At 44.9% G+C, this 22,765-nt stretch overlaps 1 protein-coding gene across 2 annotated transcripts in view; it reads left to right on the plus strand.

Annotated features, from left to right (window-relative positions):
• Window positions 1-22,765, plus strand: part of gli3 (GLI family zinc finger 3) — a 95,312-nt gene that overhangs the window by 33,409 nt on the left and 39,138 nt on the right. For both annotated transcript variants that reach the window (XM_034214031.1, XM_034214032.1), the window contains exons 3-4: window positions 2,996-3,241; window positions 17,292-17,397. In XM_034214031.1, the coding sequence (XP_034069922.1) occupies window positions 2,996-3,241; window positions 17,292-17,397 (352 nt within the window). The remainder of the gene's footprint in view (window positions 1-2,995; window positions 3,242-17,291; window positions 17,398-22,765) is intronic.

The following is a 22,765-nucleotide window of genomic DNA, read 5'->3' on the forward strand; positions in this document are numbered from 1 at the left end:
GAGAGAGAGAGAGAGAGAGAGGAGAAAGAGTAGTATGGGAGGAAGAATGCAGGAATGGAGCACAAGGTACCATAATAGTGGGAGAGAAAGCTCCTGAAATACTAGAGCTGGGGCGTGTGCTCTGATCAGGACGGCAGTGAGCACAATTACCTTCTTTTCAAATCCTTCAGTGACACTGCGGGAGGAAGGAGGACTTTGAAACTTGAAAGGCAGGAGCCTGCTTTCAACCTCAAACGCGAGCAGGAAAGGGCTCTGAAATTTGTTCAGTGCTCCCCATCCACCATTAGCTTGTTTCTTCCTCTCGCCTCCAGGCATTTAAGCGCTTTTTGAAAAGATGTTAAGAAATTCAATCACCATAGAGAGAGAGCGGGATAGTTCTTTTTTCAGTTTTTTTGAGAGGCATGCTTTCCTCTGGTCCACAGAGGACCGGCCTGCTGCTTTTGTATTGGGCTGAATAGACCTGCAAACTGGTGGTGGACTGGATGCGGCAACCATGGGAAAAGAGAAGAAAATAAAAGAGGAATGGAAAATTAGGGAGGGAAAAAGGGAAAGGGTCTTTTGGGCCGATGGTCAGAGTTGGAGAAGTGTTGCATGGGTGAACTTTTCAAAGTTGCGTGTGTTTACCTGTGTTTGCTCTGTCTTCATTAGCCCGTTTTTGACAAGCCTGACATGCTGTAAGAGTAGAACAAGTTTCCACCTAGAGGTAGAGAAAATAAACCTTCAGATTTCTGTTTCCTTCTACCAGTCCAAGGGGTCGATTGACCCTTGGACTGCTGACTGTTTGTTTAACCATTTAAGGTTCTATAAATTCAAGTAATAAAGCCCTTTAAGGTGGTTTATGGTCGAATGATGAACCCCCTCTGTGGGCTTTCCATGGTGACTGGAGGGGGATGGTGGGACTGTGACACTGCTGTGATTGAACTATTAGTCGCTTGACCTCCCTTGCAGGAGGGAGACACATCTAAATAGCACTGGGGGTCACTGGAGAAGGTGAAGAAAGAAAGGTGGAACAACAGGGACAACATTTACAAGACATATTGAAATAGAGAATAAATAGAATGCATACAGTAAAGGCGTCTTGAGCAGTTTTTCATGAGTTTTGCAGAAGATGATAAAGGCCAATTTTAGTGCACACTAGTGGCCTAACTGCTATTTACAGCCCAGTGATGAATCGTTTTACAAAACATTAAATATATGTGAGCGAGCTTCTGGATATGAACAACATTTTTACTGCCCTTCAATGTCAATTTCCAATCATCTAGTTGCAAAAGAGTGGAAGCCTGTGCTACACACATCTACAGGCTCGAACCTTAGCAGTGCTTGCTCCCAGCATACTTTGCAATCTCGACCTCTTCCAATCCAAGTCAGAAGATGAACCAAATTCTGAAATCCCTTTATGTTAATATTGCGCTTTGCAAGAGCAGACCTATTAATCCAGCTTTAACCGTATAAGTGCCATTATTCCCTTAATAAGATCACTGGCTGTGCAGTATAGGATTAAATACTTATATCATAACTGACACTGTCATTTCCTAAGGATGAGAGTGGCTTGCCTCTCTGGCTGTCAGTTCCGCGTTAAAAATCCTTGAATCTGCTGCCAGTGCTGCGCTAAAGCAAGGCTAGGCCGAACGCCGGTAATGGATGTGGGAGAGTGAGGGGAATAAAAGAGGGACCTGTGGGTTGCTCCTTCTGCTCACTCTTCTTCGCCTCTCTCAATGTCATTCTCTCTTTCTGCTTCTATCTCTTAACCTCCCCTTTTCTGATCGCTTCTCTTCTTCTGTGAAGTGGTGCAGCATTATGTCGGCCCTCTTCAGTGCTTATGGTCGTGCTCTTTAATCTGGCAATCTCCTCTGTTGTAAATTGGCAGTTGGATTCTGTTGGGTTGCAGTGCATAGTGGGGGAGCCCTAATACAGAACCTCTGGCACAGACACAACGGCATATTGCCAGATTCTTAGTGAGCGCGATGAACCCAGGAAGGAACATTTGATTAAACTGATGAAAACCATCTCCTTCAATGGTGAATTGCATGTAACCGGGGCTAAACATTGAGGCCATTCACAGAAGCAAATGAAAAATGAGTCAGGGCCTACCTCTCCTGATTTGACAGCATTTGGTAAAGCGCCTTGATCTGCAAATGCAACCTCAAAGGTAAAAAGCATTCAAGCCATTTTTAGCCATCATTATTGTGTTCTATGCTCTGCCAGTTTCTGAGTAAGTCTATATTGTACTACAGAAAAGGTTAATACCAGGTTAGGAGGCTAACTGACCTTTATACATGTCAGTTCATAGGTCAGGCTAAGGGTCAGGGGTCATGTCTTTCTGGTGATGCTCAGCCCTTGAACTTAAGTCCACATTTATCCTCTTTACCCAGCATGCCAGGAAGCTTTCTCCTGAGACCCTACTCCTCCTCCTAATTTCACCCTTAGAGTAAGACAGATTTAGTTTTGAGAACTGAGAGAGTGGGGAGAAGGAGAAAACAGGAGAATAAAGGAGGGTGGGGTTGATAAAACCCATGACGCTGGTTAATGGGCAGCTTGGAATGCAGACAGGAAGCCTGCGTAGCCTCCTCCTCCATGGGAATCCATTTATTTATGGGAAGATTAGACAAAGCTGAATTTGAGAACAGAGTTTTAAAAAAACTGTGCGAAAAAAATAGCTTGAGATTTTTTCATCCATGGTGTCCATTTGCTCATACATGTACTCCCTCTGACTCTGAACTCCCACATCTGGTAGAACCAGGCAGAATTACACCCATAATGCCCTGTAGGTTTTTCGTGTACAAAGCTGATCTCCAGCTCCCCCCCCCCCCCGTGCTTTCTACGTGAATTGACTTTCTCACGAGGGTATGGGTGTTCAGAACGTGAATGTGTATGAACCAGGGAGAGAGAGATTCTCATATCTTTTTCCAACTTTGAATATCTTTCTCACAGCTAGTTGTTCTCTCGTTTTTTTTAATATCAGATTCTTCTTTTTCTTTCTCTTTACCCTTTGCAGAGGACGAGCATTCAGGCCCGCATTACCACCGTGAGAGACGCAATGCCATCAGCTCCCACGCACCGAGAGGGGGGGGCCACGACAGGACCATCAGCGAGGAGCCCTCCACCTCCACAGAAGAACGCCCCTCCCTGCTCAAGAAGGAGCTGCATGGGTCCCTGCCCCACCTGACTGACCATGGCCTTCCATACCGAGGCACTCTGTTCACCATGGACCCCCGCAACGGCTACCTAGACCCACACTATCGTAAGTCACAAAATACTTGTTAAGTAAAGAAACAACAAAGCTCAAGGACATGTGTGCAGCACCCCAAAGCATCAAGGCCAAGTTAGGCTCTTTACTGTAGGTGAGAGGCAGGACTGCCAGTTGCTTGATTTAGTCTGACAGATTAGCCTCTCTTGGGCTCAGTCTTGCCCACATACACACACACTTTGCGAACACATGCACGCACACTTGTCTTTTTTTGTGCCTGGGAAGTTAGTATGGGGAACGGCCAGCGTAGGTTCTTAATTCCCTCATTAGGAGCCTGTCTGAACACAGTACTCTGCTTTCCTTCATCAACACACACTTCAAAGCCCCAAAGCAGCGCCGCGTCAAACCTCACCACCCCCTACTCTGCCTCTTTCTCTCTCTCTGGGACTCAGAGACTGTGTGAGAGAAAGGCAGTGAACAGATGAGAGAGAGAGAGAGAGAGAGAGAGAGAGAGAGAGAGAGAGCGAGAGAGAGAGAGAGAGAGAGAGAGAGAGAGAGAGAGACAGAAAGAGAGACTAATAGAGATGGAGCCCGAGAGATTGTGGTGTAGGGAAAGCTGTGGCTTGAGTGAGATACCAAAGATCATTTTCAAAAAAAGGTGGGATAACAGTAGGAGTTAGATGAAAGTGAAGCTGTGTGTGTATGTGGAAAAAGAGAACAGGAGATAGATGATTGTGGAGTAAGAGGCTGATTAGGAGGTTAATTCAGCGACCACTGTAGCCAGGACTTAGCCTGCAGACAAGGATTTGATGTGATAGCTTGTTTAGTTTGGTTAGTTCGGTTAAATTGGCTCTGAATTGGGGCAGACAGAGTGAGACAGAGATATTTTACTCCAGTGGCAGTAATGAAAATTGCAGTGGACCCCAACCGTATACTGTAACTCTATTTATTCAGCCACTTCATTAGCTACTGCTCCCTCGTGCTTGGTTGCCCGAGAGTCACCAAGGTGCCTCTTTAAGGGAAAGGTTACTCCAAACCAGGCAATGGTGCTGTGGACAGGGCCCTCAAGGGCAGAACATTACTGCCCATTACATCCTGACCTAACTCAGCAACACTGCCACTTCTCATTTTATGTATGTGTGTGGGTATGTGTGAAGGAGCTCGGAGGTTCCAGACCAGTGAAGCCGTGGGGTGGAGTGGGGGAGAAGGGGTGGTCACTCTGAGGCTTGGGGTCATGTGGAAAAGTCACAGTCTGAAATGGAGAGTTCAAAAGCAGCAGGAAAAGTCAAAAGGGCCGTAGAGCTTCAAGAGGCTTTCTTTGTGCATTGGGGCTCAAGAGGCTGGAAGACTTGCAATCATACAAGGCACTGGAGTAGAGCGCAGTGATGCTTGCTGGGAAGCTGCAGGCATGATGAACATGGATTTGATCCTACTAAAGCACTGCTTCTTCCACATTTTTATATAAAAGTCTAGTGTTAGGGCCGGAAAAAAAAAAGACTTCAATTTCACTGCGATCATTTGAATACAATTGACCAAATGCAGCTCTAAAGAATTGGAGAATTTGCAGCTTTGACATTTTGGATGTAATTGCAATTCAAAAACGTCACTTTGGGCTCTAGAAATTGAACATGGGCATTGGAAAAAAAATGATTTTCTTTATCTTTTTGTTGTCAAAAATGATTTAAGGATTAATCAATTGAAATAATACCAGTCAAATAATCAATCATGACGTTACAAAAAATTGTCTGTAAATATTCAATAACTCAACCCTAACCCTAACATCAACAAAGGTTTCAAAATCCCCACAGATTTTGTACTTGTAAAAGGTGTATGAAAAACAGTTTCTAGTGTTTTTCATTGATTTGAATTCTCTGATCTTGACTGTTCAGGAAGACTTATGATCTGAGATGAGAGTTTTACACATTGCTGTGTAAAACACCTCCTCCTGGCCCCAGGTGTTGAGGACATGGGGTGTCCCTGAAGGCGGCGGTCCCATTCTGTCTGATTGAACCCAGTACCAGAGCTCAATCCCCATGAGCTTCGGCGGTCTTCGGGTCAGCACAACCAAAGGGTTCCCCTTAAAACCTCCACTTCCCCTCCCTCCCTCCGCTGCTTTGAACCAGAAGCCTGTAGCGTCTGTCGCCACTCCTGCGCCACAAGGTGTAAAAAAGCCACTGGCTCCTGTTCTGGTTTCTGGTTCCATACACATGTAAGCACACACACACAGCCGTGACTCCACCAGCGGTAGTCCCTCTGTATGAGGGCTTTGTCACCTCCTAAATTCATCCCAGGTGTGTGCATGTGTGTGTTTGTGATTGAGAGGGGGCCCTAAGCCTTTGTGCTGTGCTTGCATAGTGTGCGACGCCAGGCAGCAGACAGCCAGGTAAATCCGATTACTCTTAGTGCGGGTGTGTGTCAGTGCTTAATGTGCCTAAATGCGACGGCACCTGCAGCCTCCCCACACCTGGTCGCTGGGTCGTTAACGTGCTGCCCAAATCTCTGGGAGGCGTAGGAGTCGAACAACAAGAGGGGGGGGGGGGGGGTTATCTTCATGGGCCTGTGCTCGGGTAAATCTTTTCTATTCACCCAGACTTGTGATCTCCCACTCGTCATACGTCCGCGGCCTAAGACTGTGTTTACACACCCACTTCAGTGTAAAAAGGAAGAGGCACTGAGGAAACATCGCCCCTATTGTTAGCATTAGCTAATTGTGGTGATGCCTGAGTCTTAGCCGCTTTTCTTGGGCAAACATTGGATAAGAGTCCACATCCTTCTTACCACAACACTAATACATGGGGCTTTGCTGTGGGATAAGAAGAAAGGATTGAGATGTGGATTAATGAGGGAGAAGTCGTTTTTTTAAAGATCTTAATTGTGTAGAAGTGTGAATGGGATGCGCAGCGCCGACATCTGTTTACATTGTATGCTGATTAGCCGGTCAGTGGTCTTGCAGCAACAGTGAGCCCACTTGCTGGCAAAGCATCTCTGCTTCCTCCGAGGGGATCTTCTTCTTTAAAGTGTCTCTTTCTTAAACACTTGCCCTTCTTTGCCAGACTAAACACATCCATGGAGGGACTTAAAGCACATCCTTTTCAATAGCTCTCTTGCAAATGTTAAAACTGCACAGAAACACCCCGAGAATGTTTAGTGAAACAATGGCAACTGGAGGAAAGTACATTTGCCAAGCTTTAAAGACAATTCATAAGTATATTGGCAGGGAAGTGACCTAAGTTTTGTGGCACTGCTGTATTTGTGATACAGTAGGTCATTAATAGTAGCAGAGACACCCTTTTAAACGTGTATCCAGGCTGTGATGGCTGCCTATCAGTCTAATAGTCTTTAGGTTAGCTCCTTAAAAGAAATCAAGCGCAGATTTTGCTGCCAGGGCCTAATCCCCACACCAAAGCCTTGCTGTCCTTGACTGATCTCAGAAACCATGCCTGCTAAGCTTAAGGCAGTGAAAGTATGGATCTCTTGGCTGAAGGATTCCTTTACATGTCTCTCAGTAACCCTGCTCTCTGAGCCTGTCCAAAGGTGACTGCTACCTGGATCATAGTGGCCCTGTGTTCTGGGAAAGCTAGCAGTAACACTGAGCCATGGCGTAAAAACCCGTCCCGGGGTTTTATGATGTGGTGGGGGTGGTGGGTGTCCAGTCACAGGGGTTAAACTCTAAACTGCTGTGCTGGGCTGATCTCAGGTCTACTGGGCCGTAACACGCCAGCCGCTGCCCTGGCGTCATTCTGTCTGCCTCAATATCAAAATGCAGCTGACCACTGAACTGAATGAGCTAGCTGTCACCAATCTGAACGTGATCCGCACAACAATGGCCTCTCTACTCTCCACAGTTAATTACAGTGCTCGGTCTTTCAGTTCATATGGACTGCACGGGACCTTTCCATATGCCTTGATAGAGCGGGAGTGGAAAATAGAATACAAAAAGAGCAATTATAAAGTATGTGTGAAGGTGGAAAAAAGTTACAACATAGCACTCTGAAAGAACAAACTTTCTGGCCTCTTGTTGGTTAAAACATGACAAGTGCTGGCTAGGATGTAAGTTCAAACAGCCTCCCCCAGAAGAACTGGGGAGTACAGAAGAGAGCCTAGGGTGAGAAGACACGTGCCTGTTTCAAGGGTAAGTGTTTGTCTTTGTGATTGTTTCAATATTGGCTTTTTGAGCGTGGTGGCATGATGTAGTCCCCCAGAGGTGTGCCGGCACAGAGAAGCCTCGGGCACACTGCAGGCAATGGAGAGGGATCCCTTCCACCCACCTCCTTTCATCAAGAAAGAACAACATGGGCCAGCGCTCTGCTGTGGCCCCTTGGCCCAGCGCACCAGGGATAATCAGATGATCCCCTTTTATACAGCTTATTAGAGGCATCTCATGCTGTACGATGGGCTATATTTTCATGCATGTGCCCCTTTGTAGCGCATGATGATTTACGGGGGTTAAGCAGAGTTTGAAGTGCTGCGAGAATGCACTTTCATACCATCTTAGGGTCATGTGGTGCTCTTGCCACAAAGCTGATCCGTGTGAACAGAATATCTCTGAATAATGCCAGTTCTTATTAACAATGACAAGATTAAATGTGAAGGGGCTAAGAAGAATTTCCAGAGAACTTAAGATGTTCAAAGAAGAACACTCAGCATTTCTTGGTATCATTGTCACAACATCTGTCAGAGTGTTTTACTTCCTTTTAAAATGAGTTTGGTTAATCAGTCAAGTCACAGAGGCAAACAGAAACAATAGCACTTTGCTGATGTTGTGGGAATTAAAATGAAGATTTGCTGCATCTTGTTCATTCAAAAGGAGAATCAACTTCAGCCAACAATGACATTAAGTTGACAAAATGCTTATGGGGCTCCATGAGCTTTTTCTCTCCTCTTTAAGTTACCCTGTAGTCTCCAGTAGGATAATCACCTCTGTGTGCTCCGGAGGAATCAAAGTTATTTCATGCCTTTTTTCATGTTTGCTTCTCGTATATCCGAATCTCATCGCTCCTTTTTGTATTTGCATTCCTCTCACATAGTGGCAAAGATAAGCACCCTTATCCCTTCAGCCAACAACCCGTATCTTGCTCTTGTCTCTGTAGGGTCGCGAGTATATATTGTTCTACACGAAGAGGAGGCTGATGAACACAGTGTAATTAAAATGTTTCCAGCAGCCTGGTGAAATGTAAGATATCACTGGAGAAAAGAGAGAGAGAGAGGCTGAGTATGAGGGTATATGTGAGACAGAGGGGTAAGAATAAGAGAGGAAAGTGGAGAAGAAGAAGAAGAAGAAGAAGGAGGGGGTGTAACAAAGCATAAAATGAAGAGAGACATAAAAGAATGGGAGCTCAAGGAGGTCAGGCCCATCACAGGCTTTAGTGTTGCCTTTAAAGATGCCTGGGACAGGTGGCAGCTCCAGACAATCTCGCACCACAGAGCAGCATCCTCTCAGGAGGAGATAAGGGATTCCTCCATCCAAGCACCCTCATCTCCCTCCTCCTCCCACATCTCCTTCACTCACTCTCTCCCTCATGCCCACCCGCCTCCCCTCCTGTCTCGGGGTTCTCCCAGACAGGCTGCTTTGATGTGGCTCAGTGTGAGCGGGCAGCTGGAGGCCACGGGGCTGTAGCAGCGCTGCTGGGCCACTGGGCCGGCGGACCGTTGGGAGCCGACTGGAGCGCGGCTCAATCAGTGGGGCTCTCCGGTGCCCGCCACTTTCAGGTCTCATTAAAGCGCTCCGGCAGGGTTAATCCTCTTTAAGGTTTACATGGGCCCCAGTTTGTCTCTGTGCCCAGGCTGAGGGAACCCCTGGGCGCCACCTGCGTGACAAAGACCCAAATCACTGTGACACAAGTTCCCTCCGTCTGTGTCCTCACTGCTCCACTTCCCTTGTACATTTCCCTCTCTCTTCCCTCTTTCTCCATGGCTCTCACTGCTGTCCCCTGTGCATTCTGCCTCCTATTTGCTCCCCTTCCCTTGACAGTACCTAGGCCTGGTTGTAAGTCTTTCAGGATTATTTGGGTGGAATCTGTTGACAGGGGTGCAGTAAATGGATTACAAGTTTGTCCTTGTTTTTGGGATGCTGCGAGGAGGGAAAGCGGAGAGATCAGGAGGATGCGCCTTTGAATAATGAGAGAGGCAAATAAAAAGAGATAGACAGCGAGCAGGATTAACTGGAAGAATTAGGACGACGATGCAAGAGTGAGAGAGGGTGAAAGAGAGGATAAGGTGACAGCAACGCAAAGAGAGTGGGAAAGGGGGAGAATCAGAGAGTTCCAGCTGTTGTTGCACTTCTAAGATCTAATTGGTCCAGAAGCGTCGACCCCTGTCTGGCCCTGCAGCGCCCAGCAGCCATTTGTCTGATTTCTGTGACACTGGGCTTTGTCTTTGCTCTGTGACACACAGTTTCCTCCATTAGCCCAAATAATGGCCACGTACCTCTAGAGGCCTACACAGACGTTGTTTAATGGCTATATGGGTTTCAGTGGAAAATAAAGGAATAGACTTACAGTACAGGGGGAATTACCATTTGAATGTAAAACATATTAAAGGATTGCACTAGTGGTTTTGGATGTTGGGCTTGTAAAATCACGTATGCATGATTTTCCAAAGGATACAATAGTTCATAGATTGATTTCCCACCTTCCGTGGCAGCCACTGGTTTCCACTAATTTGAACACATGTGAAAAAAACAACTCGCTTGAGAACCATTATATACTCAAAGTATTCCTAAGTCTGAGGATCTCAAACGGCAAGAGAAGAAATGAAAAATACAACATTTTAAATGTTTTTGCAACATATATAACTATTGCGTTGCCTCTTTAGCAGTTCACCCTGAAAAATGGCATGCCCTTGATTGCACCACTGAGGGGAATTTTGAGACTGGCCCTTTCTTTTAACCACATTACCATGCGATAATACACCATTTTGACCAAAAATAAATAAAGGTGACAAAACGCTCGCTGTGATGGATTACCACTCGTAATCAAGATTAAAGTCTCTGCAACTTGATATTCATAGCACATGATCTGAATTGAAAACAATAGCTACATGGAATTTTTGTTAACATTACAATAAGACCGGGTTTTGGTCACTGGCCTCTCAGTATGATTCAAAATTGAGAAGTTTTCAATAGCAGTGTCCAGCCCAGGGTGTTATTGTTATATGCAGGTATATTAGCCTCACAGTCACTATCACACAGCCACATGCAGTTTCAGAATCACCTGCATTGGGAGGGGCGCTGACACAGGGCTATAGAGGGTCAGTCTGTCACTGGGTAGCCTGATACAGCTGTGGCAATCATGAACACTGTCACTGATATGGCCTTGGCTCATATATAGATGTCACGGTAAATCCAACTAATGTATTACACATTTATGATGCAGGCATTTAAAGGACTCCTTAAAAAGATTTTTGTCAGAACACATTTGTTCTGATCCCAATTCCTAAATAAAGATATCAAAAAAGATCGAACCTTAAAGCAGCCTTGTATTTGAGTAAATCACACAGGGGGGAGTTGAAGCAAAGTAAATGTAGCAAAGTCCCGGTGAGTTAACCTGAGGTTTAAATCAACTCCCTTCTCTCTGAGAGGTATCAATGTGTGTAGATAAAGAGAGAGTAGGGGAAAAAAGGTGTAGCACAGTGTTCCAGCTACTAAACTGCTGTGTAAATCTCTTCCCAGCTGGGTCGGGGAGAGGATCTGGAGGGTGGGGTAGGGTAGAGGGGGTGCTAGGGAGAAGGGGGGGGGGGGGGGAGGAGGGCCAACGCATAGCGCTTTGTTCTGCTCCCCAGCTTATCCCAATCTGGAGAAATTCACCAAATGTAGGAGATAGATTGGCGCTCCGCAGAGGCCTCGTGAAATAACCTTCACTCCCTGATCCACACTGGGATACAGGGAGCTGGGAAAGGGGGGGGGGAACGGGCCAAGCTGGGGTCTGGAGGGTGCTGGGGGCCCCTGGAAGAGCAGTGTGCGTGCTTAGCTCCACTCTGAAGCAGGGAAAAGGTCCTCTTGCTAGCGTGCAATTTGTTAAGATTGACTCGGCTTAGTAAATGTCTTGCAGATGCCGGAGTTCCATTAAGGTATTTGTGTGACTTATGGAGGAGGGAGTGGGTTGAAAATGGATGCTGCTGTACTGTAAGAAGAGAGTTTGAATAGAATGAAAAATGATCTTGAACTTGACTTTGCATATATTGACACAAAGAGATAACCTGCTTAAACAAAATCACTGTGCATATATGTATAGACTTGTAGAACCATAAAGAGAGAGGATGGGCATTTGCCGACTTGTTCAGTCTAGACAAACAAATTACTCCTGACAGCAATGGAATGTATAGCTGAAGAAAGAGCCTGTTTATGGAGCATAGCTGATGTTTTTTTTCAACCACTCACTTTCTCTTCTTCTGTTTTTCTTTTCCACCATGTTAATTACATTTACCCACAGAAAGTGTTTGAGTTTGAGTGCAATTGAGCAAGAGATACAGAGAGAATGAAAACAGAGAACACAGCAGAAAAAAAAAAATCTATTGATTTACAGAGGAAGGGCAGAGTGTGATCTGCCAGCCTTGCGTTTATGATGAATGGCAGAGAGATTGGCAAGGCAACACTTCACATTCGTCTGTTATTTAACCTCTTTGCTTTAGTTTTTCTTCCCCCGTCTTATTATTTCTCATTGTTGAATGAAAGCATTCTCTATTCTAGCACCTGAGCATCGCGTACAGTAAAGAAAGCTCTGCACAGCAAGAACATTAGGCTAATTTATACAGCGGTAATTAGGCCATTAGACCTGAAACAATCTGGGACCCGTAATTAAAGCAAAGCGCTCCAAAAGTCAACAGCAACTCCCATTGAGTTTAGCTAAACAGTCTCCGAAAGTGTTATTTACATGTCCAAACAGCTTGAGGTCTCAGTGTAAGCAAACATGATGAGAGACGGGGTGTGAAGGGTTTGTTCAGAGGAAATTTGGCTTCACAAGAGAGCCGGCGTCCAAAATACTTCTAATGAAAGTCTAAAGTTCTCCTTCTCTTCACATCCGGATAGTTTTAGGAAGTTCAGTATCATATTTTGGCGGACATTCTTTTTTTACGATCATTGAGTACAGACACATACTAAATGATCATACTCACTTAGATCTGTGTTTAAGGAACAAATAATCCCTCCAATTTTTGGTATAAAATACTGCGTCCAGTAATGATTTACTGATATCAAAACCTGATTCTAGAAGTCAATGTTTGAGAAAAAAATGATTAGCTAACATCAGATATTCCAATCACATGGATGTGAGCCCTCAAATGGTTGAAAAGATGAATCTGAGAGGTTAAAAGATGATAAACAGGATAGGAAGACATTTCTACTTTTTGAGGCTGTTCTTGTAACAAGAGGAAGTTCACACAAAACTCAACCTAATTAAATGTAATTGGCCAAACTGATTTCAAATAAACATAAAAAAGCAGTGGAAATGTGGCAAGCTGAAGTGTCCCTGGCATGTGGCATGGTAACCAAAAGGTCAAAGCATGCAGCCCTCTTAAATGCAGGTGAGCCAGGTGACACAGGTGTGCCCCATCTCCTCTGATGACCCTGTCCTTCAGTCCACCTACAGGCACTCTAACCCTAATCCTAAACCTAACCAAGTCTTCACCCTAAAATTAATGATTCCCCTCATGGGGACCTCCAATTTGTCCCCATAAGGGAGGCGAGTCCCCACACGTGACTGTGTAAACAGATTTAGGTCCCCACAAGTATAGTAATGCTAGGCCACAGCCACACACACACACACACACACACACACACACACACACACACACACACACACACACACACACACACACACACACACACACACACACACACACACACACACACACACACACACACACACACACACACACACACACACACACACACACACACCAAACATTGGACGACCCCAGTGTTGTCACAATGCCTATAAAAAATATACAAACAATTTACGACATTTGAGTAGAGCTGCTTACAACTCATGGACAATGTGTGCTGATGCTAAATCTACATTTGGGTATGATAGTTGGAGACCACCACTTACAGTTTCTCAATGTGAAACCTCCAGGCGTCGGTAAAAACACCACAACAAAAGTATCCTGCTTCTTTACACAGAGAGTAATTGAAGTGATATTGTTTTCACTCCCGGAGAGGAACAACCTGAGTTTCTCTTAAATGCGCTTGCAAACAACATAAAGTCTGGAGTATCTATCGCACGCTCTGCGAATCGCTGCAGAGTTTTGGGATAAGTGCGGGCCTCGCTGCAGACGAGCGTTCCTGAACAGTGAGATCATGAGCGGGGAGAGAGGTGGCATAATGAAATCTGGCAGTCACAGCCCCGGCACAGGCTTCATATGTTCCACATTAGCAATTCACAAACCTCTGGAGCAGGCCCCAGCAGCCCTTTTCTTACTCTGCCTTAGTCGCTTATGACAATCTGTCACTGGCTCTTTGTGCTCTCGCAGCGGAGCGTCGATGAGAAGTGCAGTGTTTATGGAAGAGCGTTTCGGGGTGACACTCTGTTAGAGCGGAGTCACTGAACCCTCGCCAGATTTAGCAGTCAAGACAATAAACTCACAATGCTGAGTTGACAACAAAAGAAGAAGATGAGAAATTGTTTGTGTATTATCAAAACCCAAATCAGAATTGTGAGTGACAGCTCAAATCCTCCTAAAGTATCACATCACAAGCGTACCAAAGCACAGTGAAGATCCATTGTGGTAAAACTGCCATTATGAAAGGAGATTAACCAATAAGGATATTGCAAATGATGTGCTTTAGGCTTTATCCTCCCCTTGTCCTCCCCCTCCTTTTGAAATTATTCAAGTGTCCAATAAAGGACAAGGCAATTACCATCCTTTCTTTAATGAAGGGGAAGCTGGCTTTTGGTCCTGAGCATGGTGTGTTTGTGTAGAATTAGAATTAATGAGCCTGGTCAAAGTTTGCCTCTAATTGCCCTTTCATTAAGACCCATTTGTAATCATGTCTTTAATGACTTCCATCCCCTTTCCTCAAAGAATAAAAAAAGGGGAAATTAAAACCAAAAATTAATACTTCTGCTAGAGTCATTAAAATGTTCAAGAAGAGTTCTAAAGAGCTGATAAATTGTTGGAGAGCCAGAAACAAATGTTCTATATTCTCAAAAAAGTTTGCAAAGTGTAATATCAAGTGTTCTTGACCTTCAGTGTCTTATTGGTGGAGATTGTTTCTTAAACCCCTTTTACTTTGCCAATGGTGGTCTACCCAATGCAACCGGGAGTTAACCGCAATGATTACATTTTCCAGAGGAATGCTGGTGCTGCTGTGGTGTGTGGCCGCAGTGGGAAGGTAAAAATGGTGACGCGTGCGTTGGCTTCCTATGTGCCCTCCAGCTGTATTCTGTATTAGAGAGACTAGAATATCCCTTGAACATCCAGAAGAGCAGGGGCAATTTAGTCCCAGAGTAAACAGTAAAGAGTCCCTACAGGAAACACTAGAGATGGATTGCAGGATGGAGTCCCCCCCCCCCTCTCTCTCCTTCGCCCTCTGTTCTTTGAGACTGTATACACATTCCCTCCAGTGACACAGGGCTGTTTGCCACGCTAATGGAGAGCTGCGCTGGCGTAAAAGAGGTGGCAGGCTCTATTTAGATTGGGCCATGGTAAAGTAAACTTCAGAGATGGATTTAAATAAACTTTGACGGAATGGTTTGCCATGCGGCCTCAGCGAAAGAAGGGAGGGAAGGAGGGAAGGAAAGAGTGATGAAGGAGCAAAAAAAAAAAAGGATCCAGTCTAGGCACTGGGCTGTGCTGAGTGAGGAGCTCCAGAGACATAAACATAGGGGGATCTGGGTAATTCAATGAAGAGTGGCGGATGTGGGAATGTAGTTGTGTGTTGCAGGGGTGAAGGGGTGGAGTCTTTAAAATGATTTCACACTTTGTAATCTTTACAGTCATCCCTCATTACCCACCAGGACAGAGGTTTGTTTAAAGTTCCTGCAATGTGAGCAAGGATCAGTAAGATTACAGAACATAAAGCTTTTACTCCCAGAACCCAGAACATAGACGCCGGTAAACCTGAGGGTTCATTTCCGACTCTGACAGCCAAGGGCCGACAGCCTCTGAGCGGAGTTGTGAAGAGTAAACAAAGCAGACTCTGCCCTCGTCCATCCCTGTTTCCCAGAAAGCTCTCCCTCCTTCAGCAGCTCTGGAATCAGCCGAGGTGAGCCAAGCCAATACTGAGTCATCAGGAGGAAACTATCAAACAGACAGAGACTGAGTTGTCAGATACTTGCCAGAACTGCACGGAGGAGGCTTTTACCACTTATCTCCACTATTGTGAAAACAGGATGAAACCCCCCCAAATGAATTCTCAAAGTTTTATTTTTTACTTATTGAGAACATTAAGAATGTGCTCTTATTTTGAGGGATATGTTAGAGTATGTTTGGGTACGTAATACTATAAAAAAAACGGTCACTATAAAAGGACAGGACTATGCCAAGTTAGGGATATATTCAGAAAAGAAGCTGCTTTTCTGGGGAATAAAAACAAGAATAAGGAAAGGAAAATAAGGCATCTTTTAGATTTAAAGGGGCACCCCACCAACATGTCAAAGTCAACCCTCTCGTCACAAGCAGTACTATCTAACCTGCGAAAAACAGCTGTATAGTGTTGTCCTAGGCTTTGGAGAGAGCTTTCCAAAACCTCCGAAAAATTCTCAAGTTGCATCAGCCGGGTATCTCGTTTTGAACTTCGAGAACCACATTGGGGACTGAAAGTCAGGATATCTTCGCTGCTTCACTCTTGACAGTTCTGTTTTCATCTCTGTTGCCCCCAACTTGATGGAAGTGCAATACTAAATCTCCAAAGTACCTTGAAGTCTTGCATATAATGCTGTAGGATTACAAACAACACCACATTGATCCCTTCTTAATCGTCGCTGTTTTGGCCCGAGCTGGTAGTGATCAGCCCAATGAATGAGTGACTGATGAGGTAAGCAGACCTTAGAGGTGCTGGGGGATCAACACCTGCTGCTTTGCCCGGCGCTGCAGCTGCGTTTGGCATGGAGAAACACTCGTAGAGCTGTTGGGCACCCCACAGTTTGGCCATCTGCCCTATTGGCACACACGTTCAAATGTTTACAAGTAAAAAACACATAGCTAACAGCCTCAGAGACTTGCTTCGTGAAGGTATGCAGATGTTGACACATGCTTTGCCTCCGGGTGGTGATACGCAACTTGGCAACGGGGCTCGGTAACAGGCAATAAAGTGACATGTGTTCTGGCAATGAGATGTGTTAGTATAGCATGTGAATAAAGGAGTGATTTGTTGCTTTGTGGACCCTTTCGTGCGGGTTAGTCATTTGCTCTTTCTGTCTTTCCGCACAAGTTTTAACCCATTTAAGTTTCACAACTCGACCCTAAGGTAGGCAGCATTTCTGCAAAATTCCCACTCATGGTTTGCTCGTTGCAACTTGTCCAACAATGGATGCACGGTTGTTACACGAAATTCCATCTTTAGTTTTTTGATTATGGTGTGGACAAATGTTAGAAAATGAGTACAGTACATGCATATGTGGATTCAGTCTAGAGGCAGAACAACACTTTCAATTTCAGCGGTAAAAATAGAGAACGGCTTGGAAGCTCATATTATGCAAATGTTTTAATGTTTTATCTGGAGGGAAAGAAAACAAGATGCCTCTCGATTCTCACTGGTAGTTGTGACAAAACACAGAAACAGAAAAGGGTGTTTTTGTTCTTGTTTTATACATTTCATTGGTTGCACTTATCCTTTGTACAAAACCACATTATGCTTGGTACGGTGAGAAACGCGCCATTTGGCGGCTTCTCCTATGGTTATTTATCGCTTTTTATTTTTGAGTTATATCAGCCTCGAGACATTGACAAAAACGTCCTCAGCGAAAATGTTGGAGTGCATTTAATGATGTCTCATTTGGGTGAGTCTGCTGAAAGATAGCCATCAACCACTGCCTTTAATTATAGCTGCTATTAAGATTAGCAGAGGAAGGAGTACATTCACATGACAATATATTTTAGGGGAACTAAGGATCTTGCAATGTGTAATTAAAATGTTTTTTTCCTTTCTCTCTGTCATTCTTTACAGATTCCCCGCAGTTCTTCCCTGCCTTCCATCCTCCTGTGCCCATCGATGACAGACATACGCAGGGACGTTACATCTACGAGCCTTCCCCTGTGCCCCCTCTTCATGTGTAAGTCCTTTAAAGTGGTCAAACACTCACGCACACACTCAACCACAATGCAGCCGATCCCACCTGAGAACCTCATTTGATTCAGCGGCATCACACACATCTCTGGTGAGCTCCGAACTCTCCTAATGGCGATACAAATCAAGCTCCTGAACTTCCTTCCGCCTGTGGGCGCGGAGCATCCTCCTCTTGGGTGCTGCGCGCCTCTCTTTGCCTTTCAGGATCAAAGGCCACGGCCCTGTACGAGAGCAACATGATCCGCATGTCAGAGACACGCAAATGAGAGCAGGGTGAGGGGAGCCCGGGAGCGTGCGATCCTCATAAGAGCAGTGATCAAACCTTGTCAAGAGAAGGAAGCAATGCCTCTGTTGACATCTACCCATCTCTAGCAGACACAGATGGGTTTCTGACACAAACTCTATACTGCTAACCACCCTGCCTCAGCCAATCAAATGCATGTATAGGCTATCAAGTATGAAGTAGAGTAAAACATGGTGTCATGCCTCGTAAGAGAGAGCGGTAAGTATTTATATGTCTTATTACGGCAGCTCGTATTTCCCTTGAGTCCTTCTTGGCCGGGTCAGCAGAGAACTTCAAAGCATTCCTTTACTTACATCCACCCATGCACACATTACTCTTTTTCCTCCTCAGCCTCTTTCACTCTTTCTGTCTATTTTACGCTCTCCATCATTTGTATTCTTGCCGTCCAAATAGAGAGTATTTTAAGGAGATGCCTCATCGTCCTTGCGGTGCTTGTTTCCTTCCCTCAGACACGGAGGAAGCGATCACCGCGTGACGAGGACAAATTGGATGGGGCAGCTACTTGGGCCGCATTATGTTTGATATTCTTCATCATTATCAACTCCCCCCTTCTCTTCCTCAGGAGTCATATCTCTCCCGTGCTGATGTGCCACTAAGCGTAATGAATTTTTTATGTCCCCCCCTCCGCCTCTCCACCTCCGGCCCACCCTACCTCTCAACCCCTCATCTCCTGCTCAGGGGCTGCAGCAGAGGGAGAAAAAAAGGATAGGGGGGGTGGAGAGGCGAAGAAATAAAAAAGGGAGGTGATTGATGCCCCATGTCACTGCAAACAAAATGGCAAATATAATTTAGCATTTAGCTTATGCAGAGATAATGGGGAGAACACGCGCCGGCAACATCGGCTCGAACAAACAGCCTGGCTTGTTATCCGTCAGGAGTGCTTTGGTACGATCTGGAGTACAGGTTAGGGAGGGGGAGGGAAGAAATGAAGGAGGGGGGTGGAGGGAATTGAATTAAGGGGGAGAAGTTACGCAGCGACGGCGTCTTCAGTCACTCTGTCTGGACACGCGTTATCTGTGCGCTTGGTTTGCTGTCACTGAAAACACGGCCGTGCTCTGCCATGCTACTTATGGCCTATTTATCCAAGCCATTAAGCATAGAGCTGTTTAATATGACACACTACGCTGAGGGAAACTATTTGTCATGATTATAAGACAGCTGTTTAGTGGCCAGCCTTATTCAAATCCGTGTACTGACTGTCACACACGTTATCAACAAACTTGCTCAGGTTTAATGCAGAACTACTTTTGAGTCTGTGCGCAGGGTAGCAACAATATTGCTTTCTTGATTAAAAAATCAGTTGCTGTATTACAGCTGGGTCTAACCACCTGATGGCAAATTGGAGTTAATTACACTTCCTGGTTCGACTTGGTGCAAGTTTACGACCGAATAACTGTGGATTTAAAAGTGATGCATTCAGTTGAGCAACGTTGCTTGTAGCCGGCTCGAGCAAATAGGGGCAGTCAACGTATAGCTGTCGCTGCAGGGAAATGGAGGGGACAAGAGGCGGCTTATGGAGAAATATTGAATTGTTTTAAGACAAGTTCTCCTCGGTGAGCAGAATTAATCGTTATTAGCCCTCTCAAAGATATGCCTAAGTACACAGGGACTATTATTGCAGTACTTCCCCATGCAGCCTCTCATTACGGCCTGTAATTACAGTTGGGTTGGCCCCGCGGCAGTTCCATCAATCCAGCCAGCCTCCCCCCGCCACGCACACCAGCCAGCCACCACTGGGCGTCCATGGCCGGAGAAAAACAGTGCGAACGCCCAGCAGCTTGTTTGCTCTCCGCCACAATGACACATCCACCATCCATATGTGGCAAATGAACAGAATCATATCCTATTACTGTGAAGGGCCTAATTGAAACATGTTTATTTATGGTCCCTGTTTTCAGGCGAGAGCCGGTGTTAGCAGAGCACCTAACGGGCTCCAGCTATATGAGGCGGTAGAATTAAATTAAAAGCTCATAAAATGAAATATGCACCGTATTAGCTGTTTGACACTTAATTTGCCTTCAAATGAGCAGAGGAAATCACAAATTAACTGTCCTTTGTTTTTTTCTTTCTTTACCTCACCTCCCCTATTAGGCAAGGGAGAGCGCAATTACAGACAGAGGCTAATCGTTTAGTTTATGAATTCTTGTGGGGAAGGTACCAATGTGCCATTCAATATTAAAGCCTTAGGGTCTGGAGGGGGGTGGGGGTCCCGTCTTGTGGGTGCTTGCTTTACTGAGGAACTCATATATTCACATGGAAAAATGTTGAACAGCCACAGTTTAAAATGAAACCAAAGCCAACTAACAACACAACGCTCCTTCTTTTTATCCTAACTTAAGACACCAAATGTCCTATACTGATCCAGGACCAGTGAAAGTCTCTCCTGACCTGAAGCTTTTACCTTTGCAACCCTAGCATGGGAACAACTGACCTCCAGCCTCTACCAAAAAGAGAAAGGCCTTCGTGCTCCAGAGAAGATGCTTCCTGCTTAAATAAACACATTGATTGGTGAAGAGCAGGCTCTCCCTGGGAGCTCTGGTCCCCTCTGCCACCACCATTGTGCTGGTTTGGCTTAATGGGAGTTTGGGGGGAGGTCGGGGCCAAGAGAAGAGACCGCTCCTTTCATAGGAGCTTTATTGCCTGACCACGGGTACACAGCAAAACAAAACAGCCCTCTCATGCGGCTCAGCGCCGGCTCTCGGTCACCAGGAGACCGCTCAGAACAAACAGAGGTATTTGTCACAAGTCAATTATCAGCATCGGGGTACTCTGGAGTCTCCAGGACCTCGTGCTGTGAATGGGGCCACTAAAACAACAAAACATTCTTAAGGGATAAGCAATTGACTCACAACCTTTTGCGCAGTTACCGTATGTGGATTTAAGAAAGAATTGGTGAGAATGACAGAGTTTGTTTAGGAGTTTGTTAAGTTGGAAAGCAAATATAACACCCTGGGCGTTTGTTGATTAATGTTTAAATTCTTGTAGTAATACATACAATATTAGAAAGTTCTTGAATAGACTTTTAATTGAAGCATCCGAACTTCTGAGAAAATGTTTGAAATAATTTCGACATACAAAGTCTCTAATCCTGTCTACACACAAACACATTTTTTAATATACTGCATTTTTAAACTGTGGTTTTCTGTTCTGAAATATTACGAAACGTTTTGAAAAATGCAACATCTCAAACATGCCAAACAAAGGTTTAAGTTGGAAATAAAACTTCTCAGTGGGACTCATGAATAAAGTCATGGAGTGTATTTTCTGCCAGTGTGGAGGTAGAGAGCAGCGAGGGGGGCTGTGAGGGAGTGTTTCCCAGCCTGTGTGGTTATTTCATTCAGGAGTGTGTTTGTTCAGCTGCGCACTGACTGGAAGGTATTCTGGAGGGATTGGGGGGGGTGGGCTGCTGCACGTCTCTGTCATCGCAGCACAACCTCTGCTCCGAAATCATGAACCAGGAAGGATTACATTGACTTAAAGTCTGCGTGAGCTGTTGCTTCACCAACATTCAAATGTGTGAATCACCTTGTTAAACATTTTATTTTCTGGAAGCACCTAACATTCTCCCCGATTTCACACTGTTTCCGTACACCAACTCTCCCCCTTGCTGTCCTCTGCCTGGCGGAAAGAAGGTTTTCTTTTTTTTGTAGATGTGCCTTGTTGTTTTGTTATTTACATAAACTGTTGTCAGAGCGCCCAATCTGGAAATAGAGGAGCGGAGTGTTGCTTAGCATAAAGACCACAGTCTTATCTCAACACCTCTTTCCAGATGGGACGAGGCCGAGCAATATACACACACACACACACACAATGCAAAACACACACACACAATGCCAAACACAATGCAAAAGCTTTTATAGAAGGAAACATGTTTTGTAAGGGTGCTTCATCATTGGCTGCTCATGATTGAACTTTCAAGGCCTCATTTATTAGTATATATTTAAGTTTCAGCCATACTTTCAACAACATTGTTTAGCATTTTTGTCAACCTCATAATTGGAAATTGTAACTATATATATTTGTGATATGACTATTGTTTGAAATAGATTACAATCATATGATGCTACGATTCACTATTAATATTCACATTTGAATACCGTCTAGACTTAAACAGAAAGTAAAGTGAAGCCATAAATTATGTTAAGGATTGATTATTATTTTATAATCGTATCTGATCATTTCTGTCCAGATATGGCTGCTGTCAGAGTAAAGCAGGGGAGAGAGACCAAGGCCACTTTTTCATCCTGCTCTCCAACTGTCCAAAACCCATTCTGTGTGACTTCATAGGTCACCTCTCTCTGGTGCAGTCACTGGTTTCCCTCCCTCCCCCGACTCCCGCCCCATAACCTCCCCCCTCTTTAATACTTTCTCTATGGAGTAAGTCGGGGGGACAGGCGGTCACGCAGTAGCTGGCTTCATGATTAATGGTGTTTATTCTTGACAGAAGGCTCCTTTATTTATCTGCATTGCAGTTTCACTGATACTATCAGTCACCTGAATGAAAAATATTCAGTCATACCAATTTTGCAGTATAATTGAGTAGAGTCACTTCCTTTCAGTTTTTTCCCCTCTCGCTCTCCTCTCCCACTTTATCTGGCAGCCTTATCATCGCCACAGTAATTTTTGCGCTGCGTTGTTTGATATGGAGAGGCTGGCTTTAGCCGTATTTGACATAAAGCCTCTTCAATTTTCACTGGAGAAAAAAAAGGGAAGAAAGAAAGTTGTGCACCACAAAATGTGCGAAGAGGGGGAAAGAATCTCTCCCCTTTTTTCTTCTGAGGCAATTTCAGGATTTAGAGAGAAAGGAGATAAATGCCTAAGCAGAAATGTGGGCAGATTGAAGTTAAAGTATATCTATTTTTTTGTATTACAGCAGTTTCAGAAGCCTAAATGGAGAGTGCAGTCTTTTTTCTACACAGCCTGGGCACAGGAAGAGGGTGTTTTGAAGGCACCTGTGTATTTTGAGAATGATGGATCCAGCAGGTTGGATGGAAAAAAAAGAGTTTGGCACTGCAGAGATTTGACAAGGCCTGTAAAGGTTTAAGGTTGA

Source organism: Gymnodraco acuticeps, unplaced genomic scaffold (assembly GCF_902827175.1).
Source record: "Gymnodraco acuticeps unplaced genomic scaffold, fGymAcu1.1, whole genome shotgun sequence".
Lineage (NCBI taxonomy): Eukaryota > Metazoa > Chordata > Actinopteri > Perciformes > Bathydraconidae > Gymnodraco > Gymnodraco acuticeps.